The sequence below is a fragment of the Rattus norvegicus genome, chromosome 12 (assembly GCF_036323735.1).
Source record: "Rattus norvegicus strain BN/NHsdMcwi chromosome 12, GRCr8, whole genome shotgun sequence".
Lineage (NCBI taxonomy): Eukaryota > Metazoa > Chordata > Mammalia > Rodentia > Muridae > Rattus > Rattus norvegicus.
In genome coordinates, this window is record NC_086030.1 from 38,910,251 (window position 1) to 38,925,106 (window position 14,856).

Sequence of the window (14,856 nt, forward strand, 5' to 3'; positions counted from 1 at the left end):
TTTCTTTTTTTTTCCGGAGCTGGGAACCGAACCCAGGGCCTTGCACTTACTAGGCAAGCGCTCTACCACTGAGCTAAATCCCCAACCCCACAGCCAGTGCTTTTAACCACTGAGCCATCTCTCCAGCCCTGAGGGTTGTTAGTCTAACTATGGACCAGAAACACTCACTACAAGTCAAGTATTCCACAAACATTAGTATCCCAGACAGGTTAAGAGCACAAGATGACCTCGAGATAATGGAAGTTTGTCACGGCCAATGTCAAACATCTTTAGAACTCTGAGCCTCATCTTTAAAAGGAAGATACAACGTACAGATCTTAGGGGGTTCTTATGAAACCCAGTTTTGCTTTGTATAAGTGTTTGTATACACCAGCAAGCATTTGCTAAATACAGGACCCCTATGACGGCTGGCATCGTGAAGCCCCCCACCCAGGGGACTGAAGTTAAATGCTCCTCTTTCCTGGGTTGCTAAATTCAACTCTTGAGTCCATGCCTGGTGTTAGGCATACCTCCAGGGTGGAGGCTGGCTCACCGCTGCGGGATGGAGGAGGTTTCCATCTCTGGAACAGGGATGTGTAATTGGGAGGGAACTGCAGGCCTAGCTTCAGTGCTCTCTGCAGCCTAGCAACTCACCACAACGGTGTGGCTTTCATAGACAGAGGTGCTCTGTGGTTTGGGGAGCAGGGCATTCGCCAGGGCCTAACAAAGTATGTGTGTTGGGGGCAGGGTAGAGCGAGGGGGTTGAGAAAGTTCCAGCCGTAGAATGACAATGTTGTCTCTTACTCTGAAACAGGAACATAGATACACTGCTAATAAAGCTGACCCAGTTGAGGCCATCATCTCCTGCCGAAAGCAAACACTAAGCCGGATCTGCTGATGGAGGCCCGTCATACTAGCACTTGGGGTTTAAATAGAAGGATCAGAAGTTCAAGGTTATCCTTGATTGTATAATGACCTAGAGGCTAGCCTGGGGTACGTGACATCCTGTCAAAGAAGTTGGGGGTGGTAGGGAGAAAGGAAGATTAACGTGTTCAAGGTGAAATAATATCCAAATTCTCCTCTAACATCGAAGGGTTAAACTCAGACGGTCATGACCTAGTGACTTGGAGTAAAGTTGGAATCTTTTACACCGACTGTTGCCAGGCATGGTGGGGCCCGCCTTGAATCCCTGTACTCTATGAGTCTGAGACCAGCCAGGTCTAGGTGGTGAGTCCCTGTCTCAAAACAAAGGTTTCAGTGTTTTGTGTCACAGGGTTATGGATGTACCCAAGGCCTCCCACAGGCTAGGTGAGTGACCTCAGCTCTGCTAGGATCAGTCAATTCTAAAGTCAGAAACCTAGAACATCACCAGATTCCTTCTAGGGTCTCTCGTGCGTGGCTTTCCCACAGTTGAGCATCCTCCCCAGCCCTTGGTTTGGGGAGTCAGGACCCACCCAAGGGACCCGTCTCACGGAAGCAAGGAATTTCAATCTTGGGGATGGCGCTCAGTCTTGTTTGTGAGTTGATCTTTTTTTCTTTTTCTCAGACACAGGGTCTTACATCATAGCCCAGGCTGGCCTAGTCCTTCCGTGACTCCATGCTGGAATTACAAGAGCAAACTGCTGCGTATAGCTTGTATAGTGATGAACACCATGGACACAGGGGTGCAGGCCTTTGATCCCAGCACCCAGGAGGTAGAGGCAGGCAGATCTCTGTGAGTTCCAGGCTAACCTGGGCTACAGAGTGAGACCCTGTCTACTACTCTCACAAAACATTTTTTGTTTTTTTTGTTTTTTTTTTTTTTCTTTTTTTCGGAGCTGGGGACCGAACCCAGGGCCTTGCGCTTGCTAGGCAAGCGCTCTACCACTGAGTTAAATCCCCAACCCTCACAAAACATTTTTTAAAAGATACTTTATTACTATTATTGTTGTTGTTTGGTTTGGTTTTTCAAGACAGGCTTTCTCTGAGTAGCCCAGGCTCTCCTGGAACTCACATATAGACCAGTCTGGCCTCGAACTCATAGAGATCTGCCTGCCTCTACCTTTTAAGTGCTGGAATTAAAGGAGGGGGGTCACCACTTTTTTATTTTTCTTTCTTTATTTATTCTTATTTTTATTTACCACATTAAGGCTGTGTGTTTAAAATGGTAAAAAAAGATATTCCTGGAGAAAAAAACCCCACAGATTCCCACTCTCATTTCCCCATCAGTTCCCTCTTCCACCCCCCCCCCCCAGCAACACCCCAAACTGGCATAGGGACATCCTGTCTCAAAAACAAAACCCCAAACTGTACATTAAGCCTGGATGGGAATGACTGATGAGTTGTATAGCATGTGCTCGGGGCTCATCCACACTGGAGCATGTACTAAGATTTCTTTTTATAGCCGGAATGAAAAAAAATTAAACAGTATTTGATTATGTGACTACGTCAGAGTTTGTCCTCTTGTTTGCCGCACACTGGCTTGCTCCAATCTTTTGTGTATTATGAATGATGCCGTGAGTGTATGGGCTCTGGGTGGATAATACCCTTCTGTTTGGCGGTTGGCCTGAGGGGCTTGGTCAGATACAAAGTTTACGCTAAACATTTTCGGGAGCTTCCGAACCACTTTTCAAAGCAGACCTTATAAGCCATTGGCAATGAGGATTGATCCCTCCCCATCAAAACTTGTTGTCGCCGGTCTTTTTCACTTAGCCAGCTTGGTTGCTGAAGGTGGTGTTACACACTGCGCTTCTGATTCGTCTCCATTCATTTATTCATTTGTGACACAGGGTCTTGCTATGTGGCCCTTACCGATCTGAAATGGGGCAATTCTGCTGCTTCTCTTTTGAGTGCCTGGATGATAGGCATGCATCATTGCACTGAGCTTTTTGGTTTTGTGGGTTTTTAAACATTCAGTCTGTGTGTGTGTGTGTGTGTGTGTGTGTGTGTGTGTGTGTGAGTGTGTGAGTGTGTGAGAGTGTGTGAGTGTGAGTGTGAGAGTGTGTGAGTGTATGTGAATGTGTGAGAGTGTTATGAGAGTGTGTGTGAGTGTGTATGTGTGTATATGTGTGTGTGAGTGTATGTGTATGTGTGTGTGAGAGTGTGTGTATGTGCGTGTGTGTATGTGTGTGTGAGTGTGTGTATGTGTGTATATGTGTGTGAGAGTGTGTATGTGTGTGAGTGTGTGTGTATATGTGTGTGAGTATGTGTGTGTATGTGTGTATATGTGTGTGTATATATGTGTGTGTATATGTGTGTGAGTGTGTGTATGTATATGTGTGTGAGTGTGTGTATGTGCGTATGTATGTGTGTGAGTGTGTGTATGTGTGTATATGTGTGTGAGAGTGTGTATGTGTGTGAGTGTGTGTGTATATGTGTGTGAGTATGTGTGTGTATGTGTGTATATGTGTGTGTGTATATATGTGTGTGTATATGTGTGTGTATATGTGTGTGAGTGTGTGTATGTATATGTGTGTGAGTGTGTGTGTATGTGTGTATGTATGTGTGAGAGTGTGTGTGTATGTGTGTGTATATGTGAGTGTGTGTGTATGTATATGTGTGTGAGTGTGTGTGTATGTATGTGTGAGAGTGTGTGTATGTGTGTGTATATGTGAGTGTGAGTGTGTGTGTGTGTGTGTGTGTGTGTGTGTGTGCCAGAGGACAGTGTTTAAGGAGCACTGCATACTCTACCATGTGGGTCACGGGCTCAGACTCAGGTTGAGCATGGTTTACCTGCTGACCCATCTTGCTAGCCCACACGTGGCTTTTGATTTTCACTTTAGAAGATAGAGAGGTAGACGGGAAAGGCCTTGTGGGAGACAGGGCCTTTGGAGAGCCTGTGGGGACAGAAAGGTCATGTGCCCAGTGGTGGCCCTGCCCATGTTCATAGCTCGCCTCTCCGTGCACTCTCTCAATTACCTGATGGCATTCCAATAAGGTCCCTTTCCACTTAAGCTAACCAGAGGCACCTTCTATTGCCACAAATCAGAGGTCAGGATCAATACACACTCAGCTGCCCCTTCATCTTGTTAAGGCCATTTATTCTTTCTGAGCACCACTCCCAACCCAATCCTTTGTTTTTCTGAACTATGTAACAGGTTCTGCGCTGTTCCCTCTCCCTGACTAGCTCCCATGTAGCCCTCTGCCTCCCAGTTGCAAATTTGATCCTCCTTCCCCCTCCATTTTAATCCAACCCAGCCTTTATTTCATTTTATTTTATTTTTTTCGAGACAGATCCTGCATCCTTGTCCAGCCTGGAGCTCACTCGGTAGACCAGACTGGCCTTGAACTCAGAGATCTGCTTGCTCTGCCTCCCAAGTGCTTGGATCCAAGGCGCCACTGCCACCACCACCTGGCTTAGCCTGCTCAGTTTAGTACTCAAGACCGGTCTTTTTTTTTTTTTTTTAACTCCTGGAGCTGAGGACCGAACCCAGGGCCTTGCACTTGCTAGGCAAGCGCTCTCCCACCGAGCTAAATCCCCAACCCCAGTACTCAAGACCTATAATGCAAGCTGCTACCTCCTCTGGACTGCTCTTCTGTCCCAACCCTCCCACCCCCATACACACTTGTGATCCTTTAGTCATCTGCTATTCCCATTCAACTGTCTGCCCGGGATAATCTTCCTTCATTTATGTAATTTCTCCTTCTCTAATCCCTTCCTCCTCTGCACTGTCCCTGTCCTGATCACGGGTCTCTCCCTGGCCCGTTTCTCTATAATGTAACTTTCTTACAACAAGGACCAGCCCGTTCTGACACAGTGTAGCACAGAGTGGCACATGTGGCTGACACTGGGCCATTGTTAACTTGGGTGTCTATAGGTCCCAAACTCCACCCTGGCTTCTATGCCCAGCATGGAAAACAAAACAGAACAAACAAACAAAAAAAAATACAAAGTTTTCAGTTAGGGCTTAGCGGTATAGCATGCAGTTAGCGTGTTCAAGGTCCTAGGTTCAATCCCCAGCATCACCCACACTGCTGGTATCCCTGGTAAACTTGAAAGGATGAAGAGCTGGGCATGGGGTTGAACTACTCAAGTTTTGACTCTGATTTAGTTTCCAGCAAGAACACGTCAGCTTTAGGGCTGTCATCACTTGCAACATATTTTTTTTTTCCTAGAACCCCGAGAACAGCTTTTCCCACCTCAAGGCTCTTTGCTTGTGAAGAGATAAGAATGGGGCCTACAAGATGGCTTGGTGGGTAAAGTTTCCAATCCTGGTGGCCTGAGTTTGATCCCCAAAACCCACATGGTAGGAGGATAGAACTGACCCCTGCAAGTTGTCCTCTGACCTACACACATATACCTTTGCATGCATGCAGCTCTCCTCTTACAAAACTAAGAAAATGCAATAAGAGACAGAGACAGAGACAAAGACAGAGACACAGAGAGAGAGAGAGAGAGAGAGAGAGAGAGAGAGAGAGAGAGAGAAGAGAAGAGAAGAGAAGAGAAGAGAAGAGAAGAGAAGAGAAGAGAAGAGAAGAGAAGAGAAGAGATCTTCCACTTAAGACATTTGGTAGTTAGGCTGGAGAGATGGCTCAGAGGTTAAGAGCACTGACTGCTCTTCCAGAGGTCCTGAGTTCAATTCCCAGCAACCACATGGTGGCTCACAACCATCTGTAAAGAGATCCGATGCCCTCTTCTGGTGTGTCTGAAGACAGCAACAGTGTACTTATATATAATAAATGAATAAAATCTTTTTAAAAAAAAAGACATTTGGGCTGGAGAGATGGCTCAGTGGTTAAGAGCACCGACTGCTCTTCCAGAGGTCCTGAGTTCAAATCCCAGCAACCACATGGTGGCTCATAACCATCTGTAAATGAGATCTGATGCCCTCTTCTGGTGTGTCTGAGGACAGCTACGGTGTACTCATATATAATAAATAAATAAATCTTTAAAAAAAAAAAAAGACATTTGGTAGTCTCTGATCTTCTGCCCCTGCCCCTTCTGTGTATGTGTGTATGAAAACATTCTTGTTCAGAGACAGGAGGAAGAACCACAAGCCAAAGGACAACAAGATACCAGGGAAGGACTCAGAGAGCACCGTGCCCACAACATCCCAGAGACTGCGCACACTGCCACACAAGTTGATCCCACATTTATAGCCACTTTTCTGTTGTTCACCTGAGAGAAAAGCTCATAACTTCAGCACGATATCTCTCTCTCTCTCTCTCTCTCTCTCTCTCTCTCTCTCTCTCTCTCTCTTCTCTCTCTCTGACACACACACGCCCCTCCTAAGCTCCTTGCTTTGGGACACACTGTTCCTTTGACTGACTGTGCTGTTTCTACCTGGCTCGCCCTGACAAGTTTCTCCAAAATGTAATCCTCTCTGATGTCTGTCTCTGGGGAACCAGGTCTTCCCTCTAGCCTCCCAGCACAAGGGGGACTGTATGTTTAGCACTTGCTCCTAGGTGGCCAAGCCACACCTGCCTTATTCACAGGCACTCCCCAGGGGGCAGCTACCTCTGGTGTAGTCTCTAGTGTGTGGTAAACGTGTGGAAGCCAGCCGGGACTGGATAAACAAGTGAAGTTCTTTGTTCTTGGCTTATGAATGAAGACATGAGGGGTTGGGGTGGAGTTCTGCTGTAAGGAGTCTGCCTAGAATGTGTAAAACCCTGGGTTTGGCCTGGAGAGATGGCTCATTGGTTAACTTTAATTTTTTTCAAATCTTATTTCTTTTTAAAAGATGTATGTATTTATTATATAGGAGTACACTGTCGCTGTCTTCAGACACACCAGAAGAGGGCATCGGATCTCTTTACAGATGGTTGTGAGCCACCATGTGGTTGCTGGAAATTGAACTCAGGACCTCTGGAAGAGCAGTCAGTACTCCTAATCACTGAGCCATCTCTCAAGCCCTCAAACCTTGTTTTTAATGATGGTTCTTAAATGCTTTAACCTCCCTTGTAGCCCACCACCCACCAGAGATAGTGGGAAAGAAAGGATACAGGGGAAGTGGACCTGTTTAGAAAGATTCTTTGGAGCAACTCCTGTCCACGTTGTCTGGAAATCCGCATTTCAGTTCCCAGGTTAGCAGGCAGTGGCAGCTTGACCCACTCGAAAACACGTCACAGATACCCCGGCAGTCCAGTTCGGTAGTGTCTGGTTAGTAACAGTGGTGCCATGACCTACAGAGACAGCCAGGCCTCAGCCTTGGCTGGAGTCAGCAGGGGGGACCAGGAGGAACACCAGAAGTTCTCCACTGTGGCTCTCTCAGGGAAGCGAAGACCAGCAAAGACTCAAGACCCACAAGCGTTGCACAGCTAGCTGTACCTGCAAGCCACGCTCCCTCTCCGTCTCTGTGGAGTCCGATTTCTACCCTCCAAATAGCCCGTGTCCTCCATGTGCCTTGCCTCAGCCTGTGCATCCAGTCAGCCCAAGTCCCCAGAAGTGCAGCATGCCACCGGATGTGTTTTGGTGTGTTTCTTTCTGTGGAGTTCCAACAAATGTAAGGTGGACCAATACATGTGTGTCGTTAGCCAAGAATCCATCACGTGTCCTTTCATGTGCTTGCTTTAGTAAACACCCTCCTGTGTCAGCTTCAGCGAACTGTTCCTTCACGGGTCTGCCTTAGCCTTTCACACCTGTGTCCACTTTAACGAAACGTCCCTTCACGTGTTTGCCCCAGCAAAATGCCATCCAACCAGCTTTACAAAGGACCCTTAAGTTTCCATTTCAGTTAAGAGCACTGGCTGCTCTCCCAGAGGAACTAGGTTTAGTTCCCAGCACCCACATGGTGGCTTACAACCATCGGTAACTCCAGTTTCAGGCAAAAATCTGATGCCAAGAAGGTTGCTACCTACGTGTGATGCACTCCAGCAGTCTGTTTAGCTCTGCCTCCCGACTGCTGGGATTACGAGTGGATACCCAAATGCCAGCTCCCCGACCCCTCCTTTCTTCTCTGTATTCTTGCAAGCAGAGATAACAGAGGATGCTTAAATATCCCGTACAGAGAGTAGCAACTTGACACTGGCTCCCAAGGCCCTCTGTTTACTTCAGTAGGTTGTGAAACAGCAGCCCTCAGGGACCTGCTGGTCAAATCCTTAGAGGGCATGCTCACGCCCAGAGTCCCTCCAATTGGAGCCCCAGCTCCAGGATGCAAATGTTTCAAAGGAAACCATTTTGGTTGGCAACACCTTAAGCCTGCCGAGGGCCAGTTAGGATAGTCAGAGAGCCCGTGCATCTGGTGTGGCGGGTGCTGGTGGTCTCAGGAGCGTTCACCAGAGAAAGGCACAGGACAAAGCAACAAAGGCAGTGGGTGCTGGAGCTACCACCTTCTACATGGCATCTTTTGTAGGGGCCGGGGGTGTGGCTCGGTGGTAAAGTATTTGCTTAGCACGGACAAGATGCTGAGTTGGTTTGTAGTGCAGAAAGAATAAAATGGTGCCCCCACGTGCCTTTTTCTTTTTTTCTTTTTTTTTTTTTCGGAGCTGGGGACCGAACCCAGGGCCTTGCGCTTGCCCACTGAGCTAAATCCCCAACCCCCCACGCGCCTTTTTCAATGACTTGAGATTTAGAGGCAATGGAAGACAGAGGATCCCCATAGACTCATCACTAGCTTCCCTGACATGTCTTACATAGAGAACCATGGTAGGTTCCTAAAAGCTTTTGAATAACTGTTGGTGTAGCACTATTAATGAAATGGTGAGTTCCCATTTTTCCGGGGTCTCCCAGGCGGATGATCCCGGTGACCATGCTACATCTGGCCTTTGTGACTCTGTCTTTCCTTGTTCGTCACAGCCTTGACATCTTTTGAGGGATGTGGACCAGTTTTGCTTTTCTATATTTATATATTTACTATTTCTGTAAAGAACTGGTCTTGTGTGGCCCAGGCTGGCCTCAAACTCACTATGTAGCCAAGAATGACCCTGGACTCCTGATCCCCCTGCCTCCTAAGAGCCGCAGTGTACCATCACGCCAGGCTGAGTCCAGTTCTTTGTATAGTTGTGATAATCTATTAGGTGAACGACTTGGCCTAGAAGACAGAACAGAAAGGGAAAACTACAGCCAACCAAGGCTACTGTCTGCTTTTGTATATAGGCTACAAACTAAGACATATTTTATTTTTCTTTTCTTTTCTTTTTTTCGGAGCTGGGAACCAAACCCAGGGCCTTGCGCTTGCTAGGCAAGCGCCCTACCACTGAGCTAAATCCCCAACCCCTATTTTTATTTTTAAAATGGTTGAAAAACATTAAGAGGTCATGATGTCATATGTGGAGTCATAGAGTCTAAATTCTGGTGACTGTGACGAAGACTGGGTTGGTTCACTGGCATGGCCTTTTTTTCTGCACATCCATGTGTGTACCCTGCAATCTAAGGTCTAGGGAACTGACAGCAAGAGAGAGACCACTGGATTTTGAAGAGCTCAGTATTTACCCTGGGTCCCATTGAAGAATTTGCCACCCCTGAGATAGAGGGTTGGAGGCCCTGGCATTCACTTGAAGCCAGAAGCTATTAAAGGATGAAGAAGAACTGGATATGGGTGGTAGCAAAAGAGTGTAATCCCAGAACTTGGGAGGCACTGTGTTGTTCGCAATTTCCTCCAACCCAAAACCTTCCATCTTGGGGGGAAGTTTACGAAGACATGGGATATTCAAGATAGAGGTAAGACTTGTCATCTGTCCTGCAAGGAAGCTTCTTAGGCTCAGGAAGAAAACAACTCAGAGGTCTTAGCAAGTCCCTGAAACTGATCAGATTCACTAGGCCCCTCCCTCCTCAAGCGTCTATGAACTCTAAGTCATACTCTCAGGTGAAAGAGGATGAAAGAGGCTTAGACCAACTTAGCTCCCTTGAAGAGACACTATCCAGTCCGTGGACCTGCCTATGGGCCATGCAGTGAGTGGGCTCTAGGTTCCCAGCTTTTGTGAGCTGTCACCCGTGCTGGGGTGGGCTTTGATGATGCACCTGTCTTTGAGGCATTTCTGTACCCATAAGTAACCCCTCATCCATACCCCTGTAAGTCACCCCAATAAAACCCACTGGTTCATCAGTTTGGACTTTGGTGCTTTCCTGATTTTGATCTCTGTCTGGGCTGAGATGTTTATTCTCATTTCCCCAGAGGCAGTGTCACAGGGCATACAGACAGCAGGATCAGGGGTTCAAGGCCATCCTCAGCTACCTCAAAATCTACCTGAAAGCCAAAAAATAAATAAGTAATAAAGGCTTGGTGGCACACTCCTTTAATCCCAGCCCTTGGGAGGCAGAGGCAGTTGGATCTCTATGAGTTCGAGGCCAGCCTGGTCTACAGAGTGAGTTTCAGGACAGCCAGGCTGTACAGAGAAACTCTGTCTCAAAAATAAGATATGACACTGAAGTTTTGGGTGTACTCAATTGCTCTACAAATCCTGAGGAGCCAGGCTCTAACGGAGCAGAGACCCGCTTCTGAGCAAGTATGTTCTGATGCTTGAATCCTAGTGTCAGGAGAAGTGAATTCTTGTCAACTTTTCAGTTCTCTGGTACAGTCTCTGCTTGTGGTAATAGCTGCTGTCCCATAGGGAGAGAGATCCTGAGCCAGGAATGCTTCGCTTGGTCTGTGTCTTTTAATCCTCACAACCAGGAGTGATTCCAGGAGGAAACCAAGGTTTAAGGACTTAGCTATACCCAAGGGCACACAGGTACATCCTCAACATCAGAGGCGGACCAGGGACCTAGTCCCTGAGTTTCCAGGCAAATGCTGTGTAGCCCCGAGACCCTAGTCCTCAGTGCTGGCTGTGAATAGGTGGTGGGCCGGGGAGGAGAAGTGATCCTGGAAGATCACTTAACTACTACTGGTCTGTGAATTCACTCTCTCATAGTGACACATGGCCTGCTAGCCCGAAGCCTCATTTCGGTGAGTTTTTTTGGTGTTTGGGATTTCGTCCTTTGGGACACACAGTCTTCTGTCACTTTGCCATGGCTTTCATGTCACAGCTTTGGCGTCCCTGTGTGGAAGAGTCAGAGCCATTCAGCACTATCCCCATCCTGAGGACACACAGGCCAGGGTGCTGGTGGTGCTGGCCTGCCCTCTTCTTTATTCAAGTGCTTGGTGACAGACTCTGGCTTGGTCAAACATGTGGAGAGACAACGAAGTGACTTACCTGCTGGAAGTGTCTCCGGGTAGAAGGACCCAATGGCCAGACTGTGGCAGGAAGAGAGGGGGCCCCACAATTGATTCTGATGTCCCTGCCTATTTTGGACTTCCTATTTCTCTGGCTGGCTAAGCACGGAGAGATCCCCACAGTTTGCCTCTGATGGTGACACTAGCCCTGGTGGATTCAAGTGACACTGACAGTTTTTCTCACAACCATTGCAATATATATAGTCAGGAACTGAAAAATTAAGATGCCAGATTTGATAAAGGAATCCCCTGGTTGGTATCCATGCTGGCCCAACACCAGTTTTGCTTTTAAAGGGAACAAGTTATTTGTAAGTTCCCTATTCCCTGAAATGTCCCTATGAACTTTGGAACTAGCCTGGTAATATATTGCCTAGGTCCTTAGTAGCTACGGAATTGATTCATAAAGCTTGTGTTTCTAGCTGGGTGGGGTGGTTCATGCTTTTAATCCCAGCACTTGGGAGGCAGAGGCAGGCAGATCTCTGTGAGTTCAAAGCCAGCCTGGTCTACAGATGGAGTCCAGAACAGCCAGGGCTACACAGAGAAACACCGTCTCAGAGAGAGGGGGGGGGGAGGGAGGAGAGAGGAGAGAGGGGAGAGAGGGAGAGGGAGAGAGAGAGAGAGGGAGAGAGAGGGAGAGAGAGAGAGAGAGAGAGAGAGAGAGAGAGAGTGTGCTTGTAAGCTTGTGGTTTATTTTGGATTGTTTTGTTTCAAACAACAAACTGTGAACCAGGTAGCAAAGCTCTAGTGACACGCTTGTACAAGCGGGTGCCTGCAGAACTATGGCTCCAGTCACTTGCCAAAAGGGCATGGCAACACAGCCTGGTTTGGGGTAGACAGTTCCACTCTTCATTCCAGACAGTGCAAGAGACTCTCACTGTGCCGAACTTACAACTGCACACCCCTGAGGAGGGCTTGGTGCGTGTACACACAAGCAGTGTTATTTCTCTGGTGCTCCACAGGAGAAAGGTTCTTTAAGAGGATCAGGAAGGTTTCCTTGGGGCTCATCTTTTTTTTTTTTTTCCAGGACTGGCTCAGTGATTAAGAGCATTGGCTGCTTTTCTAAGAGGACCCGGGTTCAATTCCCAGCACCCATATGGCGGTTCACAACTCTCTGAAACTCCAGTTCCGGAGGATCTGACACCTGCACATTTACGTAGGCAAAACACCAACACGTAAGAAAGAAAGAAAAGAAAGTTTAATCCCTTCCCCCAAAGAAATGTTTCCTTAAAGTGGCTGAGAAGGCCCTGGTGGGGGTGGGCAGGTACACTGGACTGAGTGAGATGGAGAGGTTCCACTGAGGGTGGTTGCTGGAAAGAGAGTCAGAACTGAGAGAATTATAAACGCAGACTGTAGCTTTCACTCGTTACACCACAGTGCAGGAACAAGACATCGCTGTAAACTTAGAGATGTCTCCTAATGTCCCCCGCTTTTGCCCACTGTGAGCAATGCAGCCTGGCAGGAGGTAAGAGGGTGAACAGCATTTGTCATTTGTATCATTCAGGAGCAGGGACCCTGTGGCTTCTGGCCCACGTGCAGTCTGTGGGACCCAGGTCGCTTCTGCATTTTGTTTTGTTTTTTTTTGGGGGGGGCAGTTGTCGCCGGGGTTAAGCATGACCGGTGATGCTTGCTGTCATGGTCACGCACAACTGCTTGGGTGTTTTTCTGAGAGGGAAAATAGTCTGGCACTCCCAGGGGCCCTGAACACCTCCTCCCAGTTTTGGGGCATGAACGGGTGACTGTGACGTCCACCGAGCATACATGCCTTTGGCTGAGGCTCCTTCAGGCCTGGGGATCCAGCCGCCAGGCCCTGCCCACTCTTCTCTTTCACAGACAGTGCAATGGCCAACTCCGTGAATTCTACTGCCTCAGAAAAATTTGTTTTTAATGTCTAAAATGCTCCAAAGATTAAGGTGGGGGCGGGCATGTACAGAAAAAGGAACGCCTCTTGGAAAATTCACACACACACACACACACACACACACACACACACACACACGTGAACGCCTTTGTGCTGCCAACGTCGTCAATGACGTCACTGGTCAGACTGTTCTGAATGGTTGGAAAGGGTTAGGCCGAGAATTTCAGTTGTGAATATTTCTGCCGTGATTTCCTCTGGAAGTTCTTTTTCGAGGCAGATTTCTGGGCCTAGACAGGAAAGAAAAGAAAACCAAATGCCTTTGCGATGATGAGACCTCCTAATGAGAGCGAGCCCTCAAAAACCCAAGGGAGCAACATTCAAAAGTGGGAGGCGGGCTGGGGAGATGGCTCAGCAGTTAAGAGCACTTGCTGTTCTCTCCGAGGACCAGGGTTGGGTTCTCACCACCCCTTCAGGGGTACACAACCACCTGTAACTCTAGTTCCAGGGGATCCAGTGCCCTGTTCTGAACTCCCCGGGCACCAGGCATGCACAGGGTACACAGACGTACACACAAACAAAACACCCATCCACATAAACAAACCCTTGAAAAAAAAGAAAAGGGGTGGGGGTGGGGATACTTTGTGCTCAGGGTCAAAAATCCATTATGGAATAGAGTGTCCTGTTAACTAAGGTCCTGGCAAGCCTGGCCAGACAATAAAAGGGAGAAGTGGCAGAGAGATGGGCGAGGCATCTTGACTTTCATCTTCTCAGGAGCTGTGTGTGGGTCCTGGCCTTGTTGGCAGGGATTTGGAAGGGCCAAGCAAGCCCGGGAGAGCTGTTTCCATTGGCTCCTGGGCGTAAGCTCATGACAGTAGCATCTGTTAGTGGCAACTGGCTAAGAAGAGGTGGGCCTTTCTTGGGGTACAGCAAGAAGAGGAGTTTTCATTGGTTTGCTGCAGGGGATAGGTAGATTCAGGGCTTCAGGCCTGTGAGGAAAACCCTTTGCTGTTGAGTACAGCCCAAGGTTGGGATGACCTTGGAGAACTCGAAGCTGATGAGGAGATGTCTTGGAGGATAAAGTGCTTCCCATACAAGTAAGGACGGGGTTCAGATTCCCAGAGCCCACACAGAAGCCCAGCAATAGAGAGGCTTCTTCAACTCAGAACCAGGCAGGCAGACAGGGGAGCGTGGGGCTAACTGAGTGGACTCGCTGTAAGCGAAGAAGAGTGAGCTCCAGCTTTGGTTAAGACCCTGTCTTCATGAGCATTGTAGAACGTGATCCAGGAAGACACATGGTGGGGTTGGGGATTTAGCTCAGTGGTAGAGCACTTGCCTAGCAAGTGCAAGGCCCTGGGTTTGGTCCCCAGCTCCGAAAAAAAAAAGAAAAAAACAAAACAACAACAACAAAAAAACCAGGAAGACACATGGTACATTTGCTTCCGTGCTCCACACTCACACACAGACATGTATGTATGCACAACTATTCAAGAATGCACACGTGCGTATCGTATACACGTGCACATGCAAGAAAAATGAAAGGACTAGAAGGATGGCTGACATGGCCCAGGGGTGAAATCCCTGTCACCGAGTCTGAAGACCTGGGTTCTAGCTTCAGGACCTACGTGGCAGAAGGAGAGAACTGACCACACACGCGCGCACACACACACACACACACACACACACACCATACACCATACACCACACTCACACCATACACACACACACACCACACACACACCATACACACACCACACACACACACACCACACACATACCACACACATACACACATAAACACACACACACACATCATACACCATACATCATACACCACACTCACACCATACACACACACACACCACACATACACCATACACACACACACCACATATACACACCACACACACACCACACACACACACACCATACACCACACACCACACACACACA

General features: G+C 48.0%; 1 protein-coding gene and 1 long non-coding RNA gene across 6 annotated transcripts in view; one reads left to right on the forward strand and one right to left on the reverse strand.

Annotated features, from left to right (window-relative positions):
- LOC120095967 (uncharacterized) overlaps positions 1–14,856 on the forward strand; it is a 29,867-nt gene that overhangs the window by 5,445 nt on the left and 9,566 nt on the right. For 4 of the 5 annotated variants that reach the window (XR_010056766.1, XR_005491959.2, XR_005491957.2 and 1 more), the window contains one exon: positions 12,073–12,220. This is a non-coding gene — a long non-coding RNA (uncharacterized LOC120095967). The remainder of the gene's footprint in view (positions 1–12,072; positions 12,221–14,856) is intronic. The other variant, XR_010056765.1, reaches the window with a different exon arrangement.
- Positions 12,904–14,856, reverse strand: part of Cfap251 (cilia and flagella associated protein 251) — a 74,728-nt gene continuing 72,775 nt past the window's right edge. The window contains exon 22 of the mRNA XM_008769275.3: positions 12,904–13,193. Coding sequence (XP_008767497.2) covers positions 13,081–13,193 — 113 coding nt within the window. The 3' untranslated portion in view covers positions 12,904–13,080. The remainder of the gene's footprint in view (positions 13,194–14,856) is intronic.